Source organism: Triticum urartu, chromosome 3A (genome assembly GCF_056163025.1).
Source record: "Triticum urartu cultivar PI428250 chromosome 3A, HENAU_Tu73, whole genome shotgun sequence".
NCBI classification, from domain to species: domain Eukaryota; kingdom Viridiplantae; phylum Streptophyta; class Magnoliopsida; order Poales; family Poaceae; genus Triticum; species Triticum urartu.
The window spans coordinates 351209043-351229533 of record NC_141875.1 but is presented as its reverse complement, the minus strand read 5'-3'; the positions used below and the strand labels follow the sequence as shown (position 1 = coordinate 351229533).

The window sequence follows — 20491 nt, the reverse complement described above, 5'->3', positions numbered from 1 at the left end:
CTGACCTTCATGATCCCGGCCCACTCGACGTAGTTGGTTTTAGTGAGGGTAGGCCACCCAGCACTGGGACCAACATCCCTGACCACAGTCCGGACCTCGTAGAGGCCGCGGTCCTGGTCGTTGCAGCCGCCGTCGCGGTGCGCACCTGCACCTGGAGCGCGGGCGTGCTCGGCTTCCCACTGCGCCGTCCGCTCTTGCGCCACTTTGGCGCGGTCTGCTCAGCGCCGTCGTCCGCAGGCGCGGAGCTGTTGGAGCTGCCAGAGCCGCCGCGGAGTGCTTTGGCATCCGCCGTAGCCTCACGTGCTGCGCCTGCTGCTGCTGCTGCTTCTAACTCCGCCCTGGCTGCTTCTACCTCCGCTTTGGCTGCTGCCAGCTCCGCTACAGCCAGCCTCGACACCCTTGCTGCTACAGCTGCTCGCTCACGCTCCTCTGCCACGGCGCGCTCGGCCTCCTGCCGGCGCCGCATGCTCGAGGTGGCCGTGTGCTGAGAGCGACCTGCAGACATGGCTCGCTGCAGGGGGGCTGTTGCGTGAAGAGGAGGCTGTTGAAGACGAACTACTGCTCGACGGTCCGGAGGGAGGAAAGTAACCAGAGGCAGACGGAGCAGCTGCTGCTACCGACTTGGGCTGCTCACAAAAAATGCTCAAGGTACAAGATAACGAGGCTCTGATACCACTTGTTTGGGACAATTTTCGTTGCCTGAGCATTGATAGTTGTGGATGACACTAGGAGAGTTTGGGACAATTTTCGTTGGTTTATTTCTCACACAATGCCATACCAACCTGAGGGGTTGGGGTTACATACTTATAGGCTGCTAGCCAGCCAAGCATATGCTGAGATGCTACTAAGATGCCAGTCTAAGATGCTAGTCTAAGATGCCAGTCTAAGATGCTATCGTAACTGCCAGTCCTTGATGGTCAGGAACTCTATCCTAACTGCCACAAGGACCATGTGCTGCAGCCCCACAAGGACCATGTGCTGCAGCCCCACAACGACCCTAGTACACAGACTTATCCAACACGGCAAGGATCTTGCCGCGGCGTCATGGGCGTCCCCGGCAAGACCGGGTTTCGTGGGTATCTTTGGCAGGAGCCTTGCCGGGGCCTCGTGGGCATCCTCGGCAAGGAGCCTTGCTGTTGTCTTGTTTCTTGCTTCCTATCTAGACCTCGTAGGCCCTTTGTCTTCACAAAGGTTTGCATGTCACCATGGAGGCGCCTCCCGAGCCTTGGTTCCGATGTTGTTGATGGCGTCGGGACTCTTAGACTTGAGGGTGGCGGCCTTGTTGATGTGGGGCAAGTCGCCCCGACAAGACTCTTGTCAGGGCCGTGAAGGCCACCCCGGCAAGGGCCTTGCCGGGGGAGTTTCACCTCGCCCCTCTGCTTCTCGTGCCTTCGGCTTGACGCTGCTCTGGTAGTCTTGGGCCTTTGCTTCCTTTTCTTCGCCAAGCGTGGTCGTAGGCGCGTGGCTGCGACTGCCCGCGCACAAGTAAAGGGATACAAAAGGGACCCCTACTTTTGTACACCGACAGGAGCCCCCGGGCCTGGGCCACATACAAGCGCGGAGCGTTATTGGGCCAGGCCCAGAATGGTGCGCGGGCTCGCGTGCGGTGGAGTTTTACCGCAGTAACTCCCTCGCCCGCTATGCTTCCTCACGACCCGCGTTGAATGCGTGACGTGGGGGTCGTGCGTGGGGCGGTTGCTGCACGCCTGCGTCACATCGTGGTAAAGAGGCGGCTCACGCCTTCTTCATAAAAACAGGAAAACGCAGGGGCGCGGCTCATTTACTAAATGGACTCGAGTCGTGGTCTTCAAGGCGCCCGTGCCCCACGATCACGGGGTGGAAAACAGTCGCTTCACTTGTCTTCTCGATTTTGGCTTGCTCGTCATGTGTCCCCATGGGTTGAAGGGGGGGGGGGCACGGGCCTTAAATGGCGAGGCGGGAAACCGGGTCGTCGTTGACTGGAGCAGCGGGTCGGTCTCGATTCCCTGCGCCCCAAGTGGCCCGGTTGGTTAAGTGGGGCGGCCGAGCCCCGGCCACGCCCCTTTATAAGAACGGGAGGGGGATGGCACACCTCAATCCTTCATCATTCAACTCCTTCCACCTTGGCTCCTTCCTTCCTTTTGCTATGGCGAGAGGGCGCGCCGGCACTTCGATGACGGCGACAAATGTCTCTGCTCGATAGCGTGCCCCTCCTTCCCAAGAGCTCGTGGCGACGGAGCCGGCCGTTAGAGGAAGGGGGAGGGGGCGAGGCCGAGGCCGCCGTGGCGCTCGGGAAAGAGGAGGACGGGGTGGCGCACCGGCCTCGCCTCCGCCAGCAGCCCCTCCCCTAATGGAGGGCCACGTCGGAGACCAGCCCCGCGAGTTTGTCATCAGGCTGCACAGGCCAGTGCACCGTCGTCTTCGTCTCCCTACTCCGTTCACTTGGGAGATGGAGCTCGACCCGCCACAGGCTTTGAGGCCGCATATGAGGGGTTGTGAACTTGTGCCTAGGAGCATGGTAGCCTAGGAATAAACGAGGCTTCATACGTCCCAGTTCCATACGGAAATGCATAACAGGGGATAAAAGACTTATCTGAATCGCAGCCCCCGGCAACCTTGGCTTGCCGTGGTTGAATACTTGAATCTGCAGCCCCCGTGGCAATGGCTCGCCATGGTCGAGGATGTCGATCCGTCTCCCTGCCCTTAAATGGCTTGGCAGAAACGCCTGTGCAGCCTGCGAACCAAAGAAAGGACTGTCGATCCGTCTCCCTGCCCTTAAATGGCTTGGCAGAAACACCTGTGCAGCCTGCGAACCAAAGAAAGGACTGGAGAAGACGAAAAGACACACACCCGACCTCTATGCTAGGGGTTAGTTGCCGCTAAGCACTATCAACCCTACCAAAAAGGGAGACTTAAACTAGCATGCATGCTAAAACTTAGGGCGCCAGCACTTCATTTGTTTACGCTCAGGGTCTGCGCCTGGCTCTGTACAAAGAGTTACATGCCTTGTCGGCAAGGCTTGTACAAGAGGTGGTTTGCCGGAAGGCCTGGCAACCACGCCTTATGGGTAAAACTTCTGAAGATGTTCGATATTTCAGGAGTTGCTCACTAGGATACCATCTTCGGTCTCCAGGCGGACTGCGTCAGGCCTGGTGACTCGTATTATCCGATAAGGGCCTTCCCATTTTGGCGTCAACTTGTTGGAATTCTTGACCGACTAAACGCGCCGAAGAACAAGGTTGCATTCCTCAAGACTTCGGGCATGAACCTTGCGGCTATGGTAGCGGCACAAGGCTTGCTGGTAGCGTGCAGCTCGCACACCGCCCGAAGACGATCTTCCTCAAGGAGCGTCGCGTCATCTTGCCGCAACTGCTCTTACTCAAGCTCGACATAAGCGAGCACTCGAGGTGACCCATATGTGAGTTCCGTGGGGAGAACTGCTTCTGCCCCGTATACCAGGGCAAAGGGTGTCTGGCCGGTGGCTCGATTTGGCGTCGTTCTGATCGACCAAAGAACTGCCAACAACTCATCAATCCAGTGCCTTCCACACTTGTGTACCCTGTCAAAAGTCTTTGTCCTCAGGCCTCGCAGTACTTCAGCACTCGCCCTCTCCGCCTAGCCGTTGCTCCGTTGGTGTGCCACTGAAGCGAAACAGACCTTGCTACCGAGGTCCTAAATGTATTGCATGAAGGTGCGGCTTGTGAACTACGTGCCATTGTTGGTGATGACCCTGTTTGGCACACCAAAACGGCAAACTAGCCCCTTGAAGAACTTGACGGCCGACTGTGCTGTCACCTTCCTCATTGCTTCCACTTCGGGCCACTTTGTGAACTTGTCGATCGCGACGTATAAGTACTCAAAGCCCCCGACAGCATGGGGAAAAGGGCCCAGTATGTCGAGCCCCCAGACCGAGAATGGCCAGAAGAGAGGGATTGTTTGAAGGGCTTGAGCTGGTTGATGAAGCTTCTTCGAGTGGAACTGACATGCTTCACACTTGGTTACTAGCGCAGCTGCATCCTGGAGGGCTGTGGGCCAGAAGAAACCTTGCCGGAATGCCTTGTCGGCAAGGGCCCTTGACCCTATGTGGGAGCCACATACACCTTCATGTATCTCCGCCAACAGCTTTAGTCCGTCCTCTTGAGGAATGCACTTCAGCCTCACACCGTTCTCTGGGTTGAGCTTGAGGTTGATCTTGCGCAGATTTACAAATGTTTCTTCTAAATCTTGCACGAGCGTGGCCCTATCCTTGGTTTTGACCACTATGTCATCCATATAAGCTTCCATATTTCTATGTAGCTGGGGCTCAAAATCAATCTGGACCGCTCGGGCAAATGTTGAACCAGCGCTCTTCAACCCGAAAGGCATTCGTACAAAACAGTACGTACCACATGGGGTGATGAACGCGGTCTTCTCTTCGTCTTCCTTCATCAGGAAGATCTGGTGGTATTCTGAATAGGCATCGAGGAATGACAGCAGGTCACACCCGGCAGTGGAGTCTTCTGGTCGATGCGTGGCAGAGGGAAAGGATCCTTTGGACAGGCCTTATTGATGTCTGTATAGTCAATACACATCCTCCACTTCCCATTCGCCTTACGCACCACTACCGGATTGGCCAACCACGTGGGATGGAGTACTCCTCTTACCAGGCCTGCCGCCTCCAACTTGCTGATTTCTTCAATAATGGACTCTTGTCGCTCCAAAGCTTGCTTCCTGACCTTCTGCTTGACGGGCCGCGCGTGAGGACAGACAGCAAGATGGTGCTCAATCACCTCCCTGGGAACGTCGGGGATGTCAGATGCTTGCCATGCAAATACATCGACATTCGCCCGCAGGAAGACGACGAGCGCGTTTTCCTATTTGCTGTCGAGGGTGGAGCTTATAGTGAAAGCCTCGCCCGTGCCGTCCTCCTTGACGGACACCTTCTTGGTTTCTGGTGGTGCAGCCTTGGACTTCTTGCTCTTGCCGGTGGAGCTCTCCGGCACGTCCTCAACCGAAGCAAAGCACTCCGAAGAGGTGCGCTTGCCGGAGTGGGTGCAAGAGGTCTTGCCGGCCTTCTTCCTTCCCGGGGCTTCAGCGGCAGGAGCGAGTGCCCTGGCGGCAGTTGCTGCAACTGCCTCTCGGTAGAGTTGGTCGGCGTAGATGAACGCGTCTTTCTTGTCAGAGGTGACGGTGATGATGGTCAGCGGCCCCAGCATCTTCAATGTGTTGTAGGCGTAGTGTGACGCCGCCACGAACTTGGTCAGCGCCAGGCGGCCAAAGATCCCGTTGTACGGCAGGGGGATCTCGGCAACATAAAAAATGATCTTCTCCGTCCTGTAGTTCAGCTCGCCCCCGAACATAACGGGCAACGTGATTTTACCTTTTGGTTGTCCCGGGTTGACCCCTTGGAACGTGCCCGTCTCCTCGAAATCTCCATCAGGAATCTGCAGCTTCTTCATCACAGCGAGCGAGATCAAATTCAGACCGGCCCCACCGTCAACCAGCACTTTGGTCACCTTGAGGTTGCGTATTGTTGGTAAAACCAACAACAACAAACACCCAACCACAGTTGTGCGATCAGGGTGATCCTCGGTGTAAAAAACGATGGGCATGTGGGACCACTTCAATGGCTTCTGGGCATCGAACGACGGCTCCGCCGCAGTGACCTCACGCGCCCACTGCTTCAGCTGGCGATGTGAGGTGTGCAACGAGGCGCCACCGTCGACGCACATGGCCTCTGTAGCCTTCTGGAACTTGTGCTCGCCGGACTCGTCGTCCTCGTCGTGATCATCATCTTCCTCTTTCTTGTCGCGGCCCCGAGCGGGCCTCTCTTGTTGGTTATCTTTGTCGCGGCGACCCCCTTGGCCGCCACGCTTCTTGCCGGACCCCTCGTCACCATCCTGACCTTTCTCCTTGTCTCGCCTTTCATATTCAGCCTTCTGCTTTCCTACCAGCAGCTCAACCTGTCGGCAGTTCTGGAGGTCATGGCCCTTGGTGCGGTGGATCTTGCAGTACTGCTTGTCGGAGCCTCCTGGCTTGCCGGCGGCCGCCAGGGCCAAACAGGCGGCACACCCGGCAACCTCCTTGCCGGGGTCGTCAGCCTTGGCCTTTTTGGCGGCGCCGGGCTCGCCGGATCCCTCAACGGCAAGCACAGTTCCTGTTGCGGCGCCGGCCCTTCTTTGTCGGGGCGGCGGTGTCTTCATCTGTGGAGTCGGTTTCCCCACCGGCGTCTTCGCCGGGGTACTTCCTCCCCTCTTCAGCTCGAGCACATCTATCGGTCAGAACATAAAGTTCGGCCATATCCTTGACCTTGTTCATCGCCAACTCTTCACGCATCTTGCGGTTGCGCACATTCTGATGGAATGCGCTGATGACAGCGGCGGGATGAACATCTGGGATGTTGTACTGCACCTGGCTGAACCTCTGTATGTACTTGCGCAGGTTTTCACCTTTCTTCTGGGGGATGATATGCAAATCGCTTGCCTGGCCATGAGCTTGGTGGCCTCCAGTGAAGGCGCCAACAAACTCATGACACAAATCCGACCAAGAAGAAATGAAATCCACCGGCAAGTGCATCAACCACGACATGACGTTGGGTTCGAGTGCCAACGGGAAGTAATTGGCAAGCACCTTGTCGTCGCAAGCTCCAGCAGCTTGCATCGCGATGGTGTAGATGCTGAGGAACTCTGACGGGTGGGTTTTGCCGTTGTACTTCTTGCCAACATCGGGCTTGAACGTGCGGTGGGAGGGCCACTGAAACTGCCGCAGCTCTCGGGTAAAGGCTGGACAACCCACCTCGTAAGGCAGGTCGCCAGGGCCCCCCGGCGCCGGGTGGTCCATAGTAGGCCCCGCACGCCGATCTAACTGATGGCGCGTCTCCCGTCGTCGTTCGATGGTAGTTCGAGCGTCTTCCTGGGCCCATTCCCGAAGGACTTGACGTTGGTCACGGCGGGTTCGTGGGTCGGACGACGTTGTGGAAACGTTGTCACAGACGTCGGCTCGATGGGCTAGTGGCTATTGCTGCGGCCACGGGGGGGTGGGGGTGGGGGAGGGTAGAGTGCACCATGGTCGCAGCGTCTCTGGTCCCCCACCGTCGGCATGCACCGGTTCGTCTGGACGCCGGTGTGAGGGTCCCGTTGGGAGCGGCTTGTCTTTGTTGGCGAAGCTGACAAGGCTTCGTATGGTGGCCCTCCACTCGTCGAGCTTCTCCACGGTAGGGGGGAAGTTGAGGAGCAGTTGCACGCGCGCCAGCGCTTCTGCTGGCGTAGGCGGCGGCGAGATCTGCGTAGACCGTGACGTGCTCCGACTTCTAACCGGGTTAGAAGGGGCTCTGTCGCGGTCTCGCGGTCGCACGCCGCCTGCACCGACGTCTGAGCGCGCACGCCGGCCTGGTTCGTCCTGCGAATGGCGCACAGGGCTCTTTCCGCGGTGATGCCCGAGGGATCCGGCATCGCGGTGTTGCTCATCGCGCGCGGCCTGGGAAGGGCGTGGCGCGGGTGCCAGCTGGGGTGCCGTACAGGCTGCCACGCCTCCCATGGGCAGCACGGCCCCACCCCCGGACCCAGCGGCGTGTGGCTCGTCGTCCCGGATTCGGACGACGCCGCTCGCCTGGCTCCGATCGCTAGAATGTCGTGGATGCTCGCGGGCCACGCCTCTGGCCCATCCGTGGCCACCCGACCGCCTGCCCGCGCTGGCGCGGACGGACCGGCCCCGGACAAGCCGATCGTTGTGATCCCCTTTCTCTTGGGGGCCATGGTGATGATGAAGTCAGTGTGCTAACCTTCAAACCGGATTTTCACAGCTTACTCTCCCTACCTAGCACATCAAAAATGTCGGAGGAAATGACACCTACGGGATCACGAAGAATCCCTTTTGCTACGGTTGGCGGGTGCGGGGTTGTGGAAAGAGCGGGTTTGAGGGATCAACACGGGAGGATTATCCAGGTCCGGGCCGCAAGTGATGCGTAATACCCTACTCCTGCTGGTTTATGTTTATCTGGTGTTCTTGGACTAGCTACAAAGCGCATAGGGTCCAAAAAGTCCAAATCCCTCCTCAGTACGCCACGGGCCTTTTATAGTCAAAAGGGGCTGCCACAGTGGCACACAGGAGGTGGGAAGTTGTACAGTAGTCGAGTCTATCTCCTTGCACCGTAGGACAAACGCATTTAATGCGCTGCCGAGTGCCCTTCTTGCTTTATCGGGGACGACAAGGAAGCTCGTCCCAGCTGTCGTCGCCTCGCCTGGCTTCAACGCGCGTCCGAGCCGACGAGGCGTGTAGTGCCACGCTGACTGGCTGGCTGCTGAGTTGGTGCGGTGGCAGAGTCTTCACGAAGATATGCATGCCACCACGCAGGTGCTTGCTGAGTTGGCCTGGAAGCCACACGTCGCCACACAGGTGCCTGCCTAGTTGGTGGGCTGGCAGCTGTGTAGGAACAGCGGTGGAGCCTTGGCAGGTGGGGCCTGGCTGTGGCCCCGCGGATGTCTTTGGCGCGAGTCTTGCCGGGGCCCCGGCAAGGGTCTTGCCGCGGCGTCGTGGGCGTCCCCGACAAGGGTCTTTCCGGGGGGTCTCGTGGGTATCTTTGGCAGGAGCCTTGCCGGGGTCTCGTGGGCATCCTCGGCAAGGAGTCTTGTTGTTGTCTTGTTTCTTGGTTCCTATCTAGGCCTTGTAGGCCCTTTGTCTTCACAAAGATCTGCATGCCACCATGGAGACGTCTCCCAAGCCTTGGTTCCGATGTGGTTGATGGCGTCGGGACTCTTAGACTCGAGGGTGGCGGCCTTGTTCGTGTGGGGCAAGTCACCTTGGCAAGACTTGTCGGGGCCGCGAAGGCCACCCCGGCAAGGGCCTTGCCGGGGGAGTTTCACCTCGCCCCTCTGCTTCTCGTGCCTTCGGCTTGGCGCTGCTCTGGTAGTCTTGGGCCTTTACTTCCTCTTCTTCGCCAAGCGTGGCCGCAGGCGCGTGGCTGCAACTGTCCGCGCAGAAGTAAAGGGGTATAAAAGGGACCCTTACTTTTGTACACCGACAAGGGCTGGCGTGCTTCTTGTCGCCCCCTCCGAAGAGCACTTGAAGTACATCGTCCAGATGCATTTTGCCCGAAAGAGGCAACCAACAATACAGCAAAGTATGAAGAGCTCCTTGCCAGGCTTAGGATTGCCGCAGAATAGAGAATTGAGAAACTGATCATTCAAGGAGATTCACAGCTTGTGGTGACACAAGTCAACAAGGATTGCCAAAGTTCTTTGATGGAGGCATACATCGAGGAAGTGAGGAGATTGGGGGAGCACTTTGACGGATGGCAAACAGAGCACGTACCCCGTGCGGAAAATAGCATAGCTGATCATCTATCAAAGTGTGCTACGCATAAGCTTCCTGTGAAACCAGGGAATTTTGTTCTCCATCTCACTCAGCCCTTCGTATCCGCAGCAATAATGGCCCGGAAAAGGAGAAAGTTGGACACCGATAAGCTTCTCTCGGTAGAGCCGTTCGCTTCTAGCAGAGACCCTGCCGGAAACAACTCCTCGTAGCCTGCCGGACCGCACCCTCAGCTGGGCCCATGGACCCCGCGAATGAGGCATGAGCTCCCGCAGCAGAGGAGGTGCCGCTAGTCCTTGTTGTCGAGCCCCAGGCTCCAACTTGGAGAAGGCACATTATCCACTTCCTCCAAACCGGAGAGCTTCCTGGCGACCAAGATGAAGCTGAAAGAGTAGCCCGAAAGGCCAGTATGTACCAGTTTGTCGATAACACTCTGTACAGAATGAGGCCCAACGATGTGAAATTGAAGTGCGTTTGCCGAGAAGAAGGAAAGAAATTGCTGGCTGGGATACACAAAGGCATGTGCGACTCCCAGATTGAATCAAGGGCATTAGTTGGGAAACCATTCCGGCAAGGATTCTATTGGCCCACAGCCTTCCAAGATGCGGTCGAGCTAGTCACCAAGTGTGAAGCCTGCCAGTTCCATTTCAAGAAAACCCACCTGCCGACCCAAGCTCTTCAGACAATCCCTCTATCATGACCATTTTCGGTCTGGGGCTCGATATCCTTGGCCCCTTTCCCTGAGCAATCGAAGGCTTTGAATTCTTGTTCATTGCTATCGACAAGTTTACAAAGTAGGCAGAAATGACTGGCGTGAGAAAGGTGACTGCCCAGTCAGCTATTAAGTTCTTAAAAGAATTAATGTGTCGTTCTGGAATTCCGGCAAGGATCATTACCGACAACGGTACCCAATTCACGAGTCGCGTCTTCATGCAATATGTTCATGCCCTCGGATGCAAGATCTCATTTGCCTCTGTGGCACACCCCCGAAGCAATGGACAAGCTGAGAAGGCGAACGCTGAAGTGCTGCGGGGACTCAAGACAAGAACCTTTGATACGCTGCAGAAGCACGACAGGCGGTGGATCAAGGAGCTGCCGGTAGTTCTCTGGCCCCTCAGAACGACACCAAACCAAACTACCGAGCAGACTCCCTTCTCCCTGGTCTACGGGGCAGAAGCAGTTATCCCCAGGAAACTCATTTACGGGTCGCCCAAGTGCTTGCCTACAATGAAGTAGCGCAAGATCAGAACCGGCGTGACGACGTTGTGCTACTCGAGGAGAACCGTCTCCGGGCTCCTACGTGTGTTGCACGCTACCAGCAAGCTCTGCGTCGCTATCACAGCCGCAGGGTTCATGCCCGGTGTTTTGAGGAAGGTGACCTTGTCCTTATGCGCGTTCAGTCCGCCAAGGGTACAAACAAGTTATCGCCGAAGTGGGAAGGCCCTTACCGGGTAATACGAGTCACCAGACCTGACGCAGTCCGTCTGGAGACCGGAAATGGCACTTAGTTGCAAAACTCATGAAATGTTGAGCATCTCCGCAAGTTCTACCTGTAAGGCGCGGCTGTCGGGACCTGCCCGACAGCCACCCTTTTGTACAGGTCTTGCCTCAGCTGCATGTAACACCATGTACAGGGCGATGACCCTGTACAAGAGAAAATAAACAAAGCGTTGTGGGACCTCCGACCAAGTTGCATGCATGCATGAGCATTTCAAAAGCACTGCATAAACATTTCATGAGCATTTGCATATGCATATAGATAGGATCGCATCCTGCATTCATTCTCATTTGCATATGCATATAGATAGGATCGCATCCTGCATATGCATATAGATAGTCGAAATGGTCGCAATGGCATCTGGTCAAAGGAAGCTGAGGAGGGGCTGGTCCCTTTGTATTTTGCCCGGTAGGCACAGTTCTCCGGCAGACAAAAGGGTACCGGCAGGATAAACCTACCGGGGAAACTCATTTATTTATATTAAAGAGGAATCTCACCTCTGCATGGACGTATACATGCACGAGTTCCCGGCAAGGTTTATCTTTTTCATTAACATGCGGAGTACAAGTACAAGCATTACAGAACACAAACATGGACTCGAAGGATTACATTATTTGAATTAAAATTTAGCAAATGCTTACAAGTTTAAGATTAAAAAAGATAAGTGCTCTGTAAACTCCTCTCCCTATCCCTCTTGTCCCAGGTAGTGCGGTGGGAAGAGAAAGAGGTCGGACGCGCGCAAGCACAACGCCACCCCAATCCTGTCAAGGCCTGCGATTGCAGCCTGACAAGATCGGGAGTGGCGAGGCTACGAAGGAGGAGGACGGAAGGAGCCACAGCAACCCCCTGGTCACCACGTCCGGGACCGGTCGAAAGACTCCAGCACAAGCTCCGGCGGACGAAGATGTCGGAGCCCAGTTGAAGACCGCTGGAGGAAGCGGAAGCGCCAGAGGGGCAAGCCTTTCCCCGGCAGCCGGGAAAACAATGATGACGGCGCCGGGAAAAGAGGGGAAGAGTCAGACAGACGGGCAGCAGGTCGCCAATACGAAATGAACGCGTCGGTGCTATCGTACTCCGACTGGACGGCCTGCCTCCAGTCTTCTACTTCTCCCCTGGCTTTGTATTCGTCAACACCACCCCTGGGGAGTGCCGACCTAACGGTCCGGCACCTTCTCTGGGGAGACGACGAGCGACCGAGACGGCCAGAGGCTCGAGGTGCGCCGCTTCCCACCTTGACAGGCAGGAAGGCGCGCCTCTCGTCAACATTAGCTCCAAGACCTCCGGGAGGGGCAGTGCTGGATTAACAATGATCTCCAGCCCTACCTCCCGGGCGAGCCCCGAAGAAGCCAAGAGATCCTCCTCAGCAAGGACCAGGCTCACTCCCTGAGCACCAGCACCAGCATTTGGCAACACCAGCCTCGACCAAGAGCCCGAAGGCTGGCCCCAGGCTCTTCTCTTCAGCATGACCAACAAGAAGCAGGAAGCAAAGGAAGGGGAGCACAAGGATGGATGACTCCGCCCTCCCTTCGCCCCTTCTTTTATAGGCAGGTCAGGAAGGGGAGCCGCTCCCTCAACGGGCGACCGTCGTGCTCCTCCGCCAATTCAAAGAGGTCGGGTCCTCCGTCATCTCATGCTGTGCAGCAGCAACCAAAAGCATGTACAGAAGTTGGATAAACATTAAATGTGTGGGAATAAGCAGATAATTATTGAGACTATATAATTCAGGATAGTTTTTAACCATAATAATGGAAATTTTTCATCAAATCCCTGATCATAAAATGATCATTCCAGTTATAACAAGAACTCAAGGTGCAGATAAAATATTTTATCAAATCGAAAAAAGAATGTTTCAACAGAAAGCTTACTCTCCTCAGATAAGCAAATCATTTGTGGTCTAACAAACAATGAGCTACTATAAAATCTCGTGCAAACCTTCAAGCAAGAGTTTTTTTATTGAAACTTTAAGAAAGAGGTTGTGAACAATGAGCCGTATAGAAGCCAAAAAAACCCAAGCAAACCTGCCAAATTTTGGAAACACTACATTTCATCCACCAGGAAAAGAAAAGAGAGCACAGTTATATTTGTCAACAGTGGAGAAAAATGGAAGGTCGTTGGAAAGTAGCTGCACTTAATAGATACGGATTCAACTGCTAATTAGCAACTACTATCAAGCATGGTAGAGAGAGGTTTTGAATAATGAGCAATTACATGTTCAAGATAGAAGCCAAAAAAAATTCCAAGCAAATCTGCCCAATTATGGAAACACTAGATTCATCCACCAGGAAAAAATGAAGGTCTTCTTTGGTTTAGAGGATTTTTGTAGGAATTCCATAGGATATGATTCTTATAGGAAAAATTCCTTTAGAGCCCTTTGGTTTGTAGGAATAGAATCCTATTCCTATGAAGGAATTCTTCCTATCCTTCACATTTCATAGGAAAATAAACATTAGCCTAGACTCAATGGAATAAATCCTATGATGTGAATCAAAGGACATCTCCTTCCATATTCCTACTCCTAGGATTTGAGATGCATGCCATCTCATTTTCTACGACTTTCCTATTCCTATGATTGTTCTACCCTATGAACCAAAGGAGGCCGAAAAGGGAGCACAGTTATATTTGTCAACAGTGGAGAAAAATGGAAGGTCGTTTGAAAGTAGGTGCACTTAATAGATACGGATTCAACTGCTAGCCCCCCCCCCCCCCCCCCCATTAGAGATGAAACCAGTATACAAAGGTTTCAGTTTTGCATGAAAGTAGAAACTACTTAAAGAGCGTGTTTTTGGACATATTCCACCCAAAAAAGTTTTGGCACATAATTGAAAGCAAAAACACTCCTAAAACAAATAGCCTTATTGTTTCAGAAAAGCCTGACTTGGTTTGTTTGAGAGAATTTAATTTATTGATACAAAAACAAGGAAATGAAAACACGGGCAGTTAAGAAAATAACATAGAACATAACTTTATTCAGCGCTATACCGTGAAACGAATTTTTCAGTCCATCTTCCTTCTTTAACTCCTTTTACTAGCATCCTGCATAACACCACGAGATGTTAAAAATAGCAGGAATGTTATTTGGGAATAATGTGACAAATGGAGTGCTTAATTGTGTGTAAAAAGAGCAGGGAGTAGAAGAGACGAACTCATTCTTCCGTGTTTTAAATCTTATGTCTCCAAAAGCACGAGATACAGAAATGTCTCCACATACGCGTCCATCACGAATCTACGAAACAATGTTCGAGTTTGTTAAAACAAGACTCACCACAAGTGTGAGACTAGCATGTTGAAGGTTTTAGGCACTGATTAGAGAGAGCTCAGCATATGAAACTAACCACAGTATGGCTGCTTAATACTAAAAAAATGATTATCTGTAAAGCAACATAAAGATGACACCCAAGTGAAAGAGAACATGGCAGTTATTGCAATATTTAGTTCTTACGGAAGCAGGATGACTTAATCTATGATCATTAACTTAGAATGCGAAGGCACTCAGCGGCACAACCAGGAAACAGATGCAAGGACCCCAAATGAATCAAACAATACACAAATATTTACAAGAGGGGCAAAACTATAGCAATATTGACTATTTTCGTTGGAATATCAAGGACATGCATATGCAAGTATTATCCAATGGAAAAAGTAGAATGTTGTAGAAGAAATCATGCTGCAAAATAATGGATGATTTGTCGGAGACCAAGCCTGTGGCAACTAGCATTCGTTAGCCATGTGGTCTATGTATTGTAGACGTAACTTCTCGATAAAGGCTACTCTAAAAAAACAACTTCTTGAAAAAATCTCTCAAACTTGCAGTGTACCCCTAAACCACAAACATGCGGCTGCCAACAAAATGTAGGAGTTTCCTAGATGTGCTAGATTTTCAGCAGGACTTTTGTGTGATTGTTGCCCATATACGGTAAACAGATAACGATTTATATGACAAAAGGAGCATGTTTATTTGTGTGTGGGAGTAAAGAATTAAGATAATGTCATGGTAAGCGGCCCATATTCACAGAGCATCCTGATACTTTTAAGGGTACAACTACAGTAGTTCATCAGAGGCCACGAGACTTGCCCTTCCATTATGTAAAATTAGAACCAGGTAGTTCAGGTAAGGCAATTCAGCAGAACTATGGAAGAGGAAACACACCCATCCACCTGCTGCCCTAATCCGCTTGACCTCTTCAAGGGATGTTTTGTTGTTCCCGTATGGTCGATGAAAATTTGTCAGAGACTGAGGTCTTCCACCACGCGATATGACCTGCTAATCAAAATCGTCGGCCATCTTATTATCACCAACCAACAAAAAGTTTTCAGACAATTAAACGTCAATCTAGAATAAAGTTTGAATGTCACATTGCTAAAAATGCTACTACCAAGCAGGAGTCGCCAATGTGCGAGACAACGAGGACATCGTTCCTCAGAAACAAGGCCGTGGCCGTGGCACCAGAGTCGTCTTCCTTATCCATTTGCTGAAGCCTATGAAGAAGGAACAACGAAGCTTGTAAAATGTCAGAACTGAAAACTTCCATAGCTATGTAAGAAACTGGACAAGGAAGCCTCCGAAACACAGCTATGCAAGGAAATGAGAGAATTCCCTACATGCCACTTGTAAGTAGATCAATTCCCTCTAGACCACATACAAAGACATGCCAATGGATAACAGTTTTGAATCCCCTTCATGCTGTTGTGTTATCCTCCATTTAGAAGAGCTCTGTTAAGTCACATAAAAGTTGCTGTTTTCCCAAAAACATATAATTAAAAAAACCTTTGATGAGAAGTCGTTGCTCGAAGAAATGAAAAAAAGAAAACGTCCACTATGAATATGGCATAGCACGATAAAAGTGGTATAGAGAGAACTATTGTATGCTTAGCATATCATGGAGGGAACTGCATCAAATCTGCAATGCAGGAGCAAAATGGTCTTTTCACACATAATGGAGCCTGTACTAACAGGCAGTTTATGGAATGGCATGAAGGGAAGTAGGAAACTCAAGCACCTTTTACTCATAAAACTATTATCCAGTGGCATGTTTTCTTTACCGAAAAAAAAAACATAGTGAACTGATCTTCCTGTCAGTGGCATGCGGGGACTGTATCCATTAAAATGGGTAAATGATCCTACAGAGCCTGACCAGGTGGAGAGGTTGGCGTCCATGGTGGCAAAGGCACGCCTGATCGAGTCCGTGATGGCCTCGAGATTCTTGGTGTTAAGCACCGCGCCCCCGTCCAACGCGGCCGCGCATTCCTTGAACAACTCGTCCCTGCAACACACAAAAAAAAAATCGGGTCAAGTGACCGTGAAACGTGCGACACTGCAGCTCAAGAAAGAGATGATCGGTGCGTGCGTGCCTCAGGAACTGGACGGTGGAAAAACCGGCGTGGCCGTCGAGGACGGCGGCGAAGGAGAAGCCGTGGAGGAGGGAGTCGGGGCGGAGGACGACCTCGTCCTCCATCTCCTCGCGAGCTCCCTGCAGCTTGGCGCTGCCCCACCGGATGGCCTCCAGCTCCGACGACGACGAGGAGCCCGCCGCCACGCTTCCCGACGCCGTCACTTGGCATCGCGCAGCGGAGGCAGCAACCCGGCCGCAGCACAGGAGGGATCCGACGCCGGCGCCGGCGGAGTGGGCGGCGAGCGGCAGCCGCGGAACACGCGGGCTCAGCAGCGCCATACTAGTGGTGTGATATTTTTATTTTCTTTCTCGAGATATACTTACTCGATTGAGAAAATATTCCTCGCGTTCGACTCTCTCCCCCGCTCTCTCTCATGGAGTTTGGATTTGGACTTTGGAGGGATAAGAGGCGAGCGGCACCGTGGATTCCCCGGCGAATAGCGTCTGCGGCTGACGCTCTCTTGGCCTCTTGGGTGGTTAGGTCGCTCGCTGCAAGCAAAACCGTCCGCACAGAAAAAATTCTACGAGACCAGGTCTCTCACCAGCCGGTTAGACCCATTTCGATGGCTGTGATATTGCCTTCATAATCTTAAAGCACGAACCCCATCTCCCGTCAGTTTCAATTCCCAACTACGCATTCCTGCTGTACCATGTACGTATCCTAAGCTGTTGTATTATATACGTACGCAACTTGTCCTTCTTTTGTTTTTTATCATGGCGGCGCCAAACGACCTCGTCGCCGGCAGCTACGCGGCACCATGCTACCATGGTTTTTCGTCCATGGTCCCGCCGTACCACCTCGTCGCCGGCGGCCAGTCGGACTACTCGACCATGGCGGCCGGGCGGACTCCTCTTTGACGGCGATTGTAGACATTGTTGCGGGGGGCGGGACCAACTGCTCGTCGACAGCGGCCGCGCCCCAAGACACTTCGAATGCTCCTTGCTGCTCTACCTCAACATCATGAACATGTTCGTGTCCCTGCTGCAACCGGTGCGGGCACCGGATAGCTGTGGGCACCTGAGCCTCCTTGGCTTTGATTTGAGTGCTTTTGCTTGTCCATCTCAGAACCTAATGAGTGCCCACGGACCGCTGTAGTAGGCATGTACAGGTGTACAAGTACTGCTTGCTTGCGTGCATACGTGAGTTCGCTGGGATGTAGCCAAGTTATCCGTGTGTATGAAATTCATGTGTTGAAACTTGAAACTGCTTCAAGTTTAATTCTATAACTTTAATCCTATAACAGTTTGGCCAAGTATCAGACTACTCTAATCAAGAGCTAGCATTAGCATGGGACTAATGGAATCGATCGACCAAACTAGACTATGCACATATATTCATGGAGTTCGCCGGCATTGATGTTAGCGAATGCAACGAAATGGAGCAGTCCGAAGCGTCTTGGCGTCCCACCGCCATCGAGACGAGGAGTTGGTCCTGCCGCCCGCGTTGATGTCATGGCGCACGTCCAACATCGAAGAGGTGTCTGCGCGGCCAGCAACATGGTGTGCGGCCGCCGTGGTCGAGCAGTCCAACTGCTGCCGTGGTCGAGCAGTCTGACTGGCCGCCGGTGACAAGGTCGTTTGGGCCCGCCATGGTCGAGAACAAAAGGAGGAAAGCGTACCCTAACTCAGTCATGGGAGTTGTGTACGTATATAAGACAATTGCTTAGGATAAGTATAGGGTATAGTAGGAATCGGTAGTTGGGAATATAAAAACCCTGCAACCAAATTTCCCTCAAGTGGATGACCTAAGGTTTATCAATCCGTGGAAGGCGTAGGATGAAGATGGTCTCTATCAAACAACCCTGCAACCAAATAACAAAGAGTCTCTTGTGTCTCCAACACACCCAACACAATGGTAAATTGTATAGGTGCACTAGTTCGGCGAAGAGATGGTAATACAAGTGCAATATGGATGGTAGATATAGGTTTTTGTAATCTGAAAATATAAAAACAACAAGGTAGCAAGTGGTAAAAATGAGCGTAAACGGTATTGCAATGCTAGGAAACAAGGCCTAGGGTTCATACTTTCACCAGTGCAAGTTCTCTCAACAATAATAACATAATTGGATCATATAACTATCCCTCAACATGCAACAAAGAGTTACTCCAAAGTCACTAATTGCGGAGAACAAACGAAGAGATTATTGTAGGGTACGAAACCACCTCAAAGTTATCCTTTCTGATCGATCTATTCAAGAGTCCGTAGTGAAATAACATGAAGATATTCTTTCCGTTCAATCTATCCTAGAGTTCGTACTAGAATAACACCTTAAGACGCAAATCAACCAAAACCCTAATGTTACCTAGATACTCCAATGTCACATCAAGTATCCGTGGGTATGATTATATGATATGCATCACACAATCTCAGATTCATCTATTCAACCAACACAAAGAACTTCAAAGAGTGCCCCAAAGTTTCTACCGGAGAGTCAAGACGAAAATGTGTGCCAACCCCTATGCATAAGTTCACAAGGTTACATAAGTCGCAAGTTGATCACCAAAACATACATCAAGTGGATCACGTGATATCCCATTGTCACCACAGATAAGCACGTGCAAGACATACATCAAGTGTTCTCAAATCCTTAAAGACTCAATCTGATAAGATAATTTCAAAGGGAAAACTCAATTCATCACAAGAGAGTAGAGGGGGAGAAACATCATAATATCCAACTATAATAGCAAAGTTCGCGATACATCCAGATCGTGTCGAATCAAGAACACAAGAGAGAGAGAGATCAAACACATAGCTACTGGTACATATGAGGGAGTCCTAGACTAAGGGGTCCTCAGGCGTCTGGCCTGTTATAAATGGGCCGGACTGATGGGCTGTGAAGATATGAAGACCGAAGACTGTACCCGTGTTCGGACGGGACTCTCCTTGGCGTGGAAGGCAAGCTTGGTGAACAACTATGAAGATTCCATATTATGTAACCGACTCTATGTAACCCTAGATCCCCCCGGTGTCTATATAAACCGGAGGACTTAGTCCGGATAGGGGATACTCAATACCGTAATCATACAGGCTAGACTTCTAGGGTTTAGCTATTACGATCTCATGGTAGATCAACTCTTGTAACACTCATATTCATCAAGATCAATCAAGCAGGAAGTAGGGTACTACCTCCATAGAGAGGGCCCGAACCTGGGTAAACATCGTGTCCCCTGTCTCCTGTTACCATCAACCTTAGACGCACAGTTCGGGACCCCCTACCCGAGATCCGCCGGTTTTGACACCGACATTGGTGCTTTCATTGAGAGTTCCACTGTGCCGTCGTCGTAGAGGTTGATGGCTCGACTTATCGTCAAGGAAAATATTACCTCCGGAGGAGCTCTGGCCTCGGGCCAAACACTCTGGCTGGGCGATTTTACCATGATCGCCCGCTCGGCCTCTGAGCCAGCGAGGATGACCTCTCGAGTCATCGAAAAACGCATCTGCGTTGATTCTGAATACGCCAAACGAATGGATCCTATGGAGTTATCGTCTTTGAACAAACTCCTAGATCGCATTACCACCTTGGGAGTCGCTACACACTACGATTGGATTGGGCTTAAACCCGACCAGAGAGAGATTAATTCTCCACCGATCACCCACCAGATAGCGGTAGTCGAGGAGAAAGATAACCCTTCCTCTATATCAAGGACGAATTATGTTCGGATCTCCGACCTCGAGAAGCCGGACACCTACCGGAAGAAGGACACGCCTTGCCCTCCGAACTTAGAGTCGGACGGTAGGCTTCAAAAATCAGAAGACACTCCGGAGCCCGGACTGTTCAGTCTGGAAAAACCTCAGACTCCGGATCATCGATCGGGTCAGGGTTCAGATCCAATTCCACCCACCCACCTAGACATAAGTGCTCTCACGAGCACAAAACAGCAGTCCCGAGAAATGGTCCACCACTTCTGGGCCAGATTTCTCCTTGTCAAGGACAAGGTCAAGGGTTGCCGCGACGAGGACGCGTTATCGGCGTTCTGCAATAACTGCACGAACAAAGGACTCCTCAACGCCATTAATCGCCGCCACATACTACACTTCACTGACTTGGCAACTATTGTACAGAAGTACAGCGCAACAGAGAGCGCCTGGAGAGATCACACGGTTTGGGAGCTATCGGCCCCAACTCAACCACCGGTCCAGGCAAAAAGGGTACACCCTGTAACGCGCCCAGACCAATAGCCAAGAAATACAAACCCATTACGCGGCGCGGAACCGTTCTGGAGGGATGGCTTGATGGCCCCTGCAAAATACACACCACACCAGATACTATACCAACCCACAGCCTTAGAGCATATTGGATACTTCGGCAGGTAGCCAAAAACGGCGAGGACATCC

General features: G+C 52.2%; 1 protein-coding gene across 2 annotated transcripts in view; it reads right to left on the bottom strand.

The window, feature by feature from the left end:
* Window positions 1-16582, bottom strand: part of TAP38 (thylakoid-associated phosphatase 38) — a 29227-nt gene extending 12645 nt beyond the window's left edge. The window contains exons 1-6 of one of the 2 annotated variants that reach the window (XM_048707270.2): window positions 16115-16582; window positions 15898-16026; window positions 15139-15241; window positions 14913-15026; window positions 13909-13988; window positions 13745-13798 (exon numbers count right to left, since the gene is read on the bottom strand). In XM_048707270.2, coding sequence (XP_048563227.1) covers window positions 13745-13798; window positions 13909-13988; window positions 14913-15026; window positions 15139-15241; window positions 15898-16026; window positions 16115-16434 — 800 coding nt within the window. In that variant the 5' untranslated portion in view covers window positions 16435-16582. The remainder of the gene's footprint in view (window positions 1-13744; window positions 13799-13908; window positions 13989-14912; window positions 15027-15138; window positions 15242-15897; window positions 16027-16114) is intronic. The other variant, XM_048707271.2, reaches the window with a different exon arrangement.
* Window positions 16583-20491: the final 3909 nt, after the last annotated feature.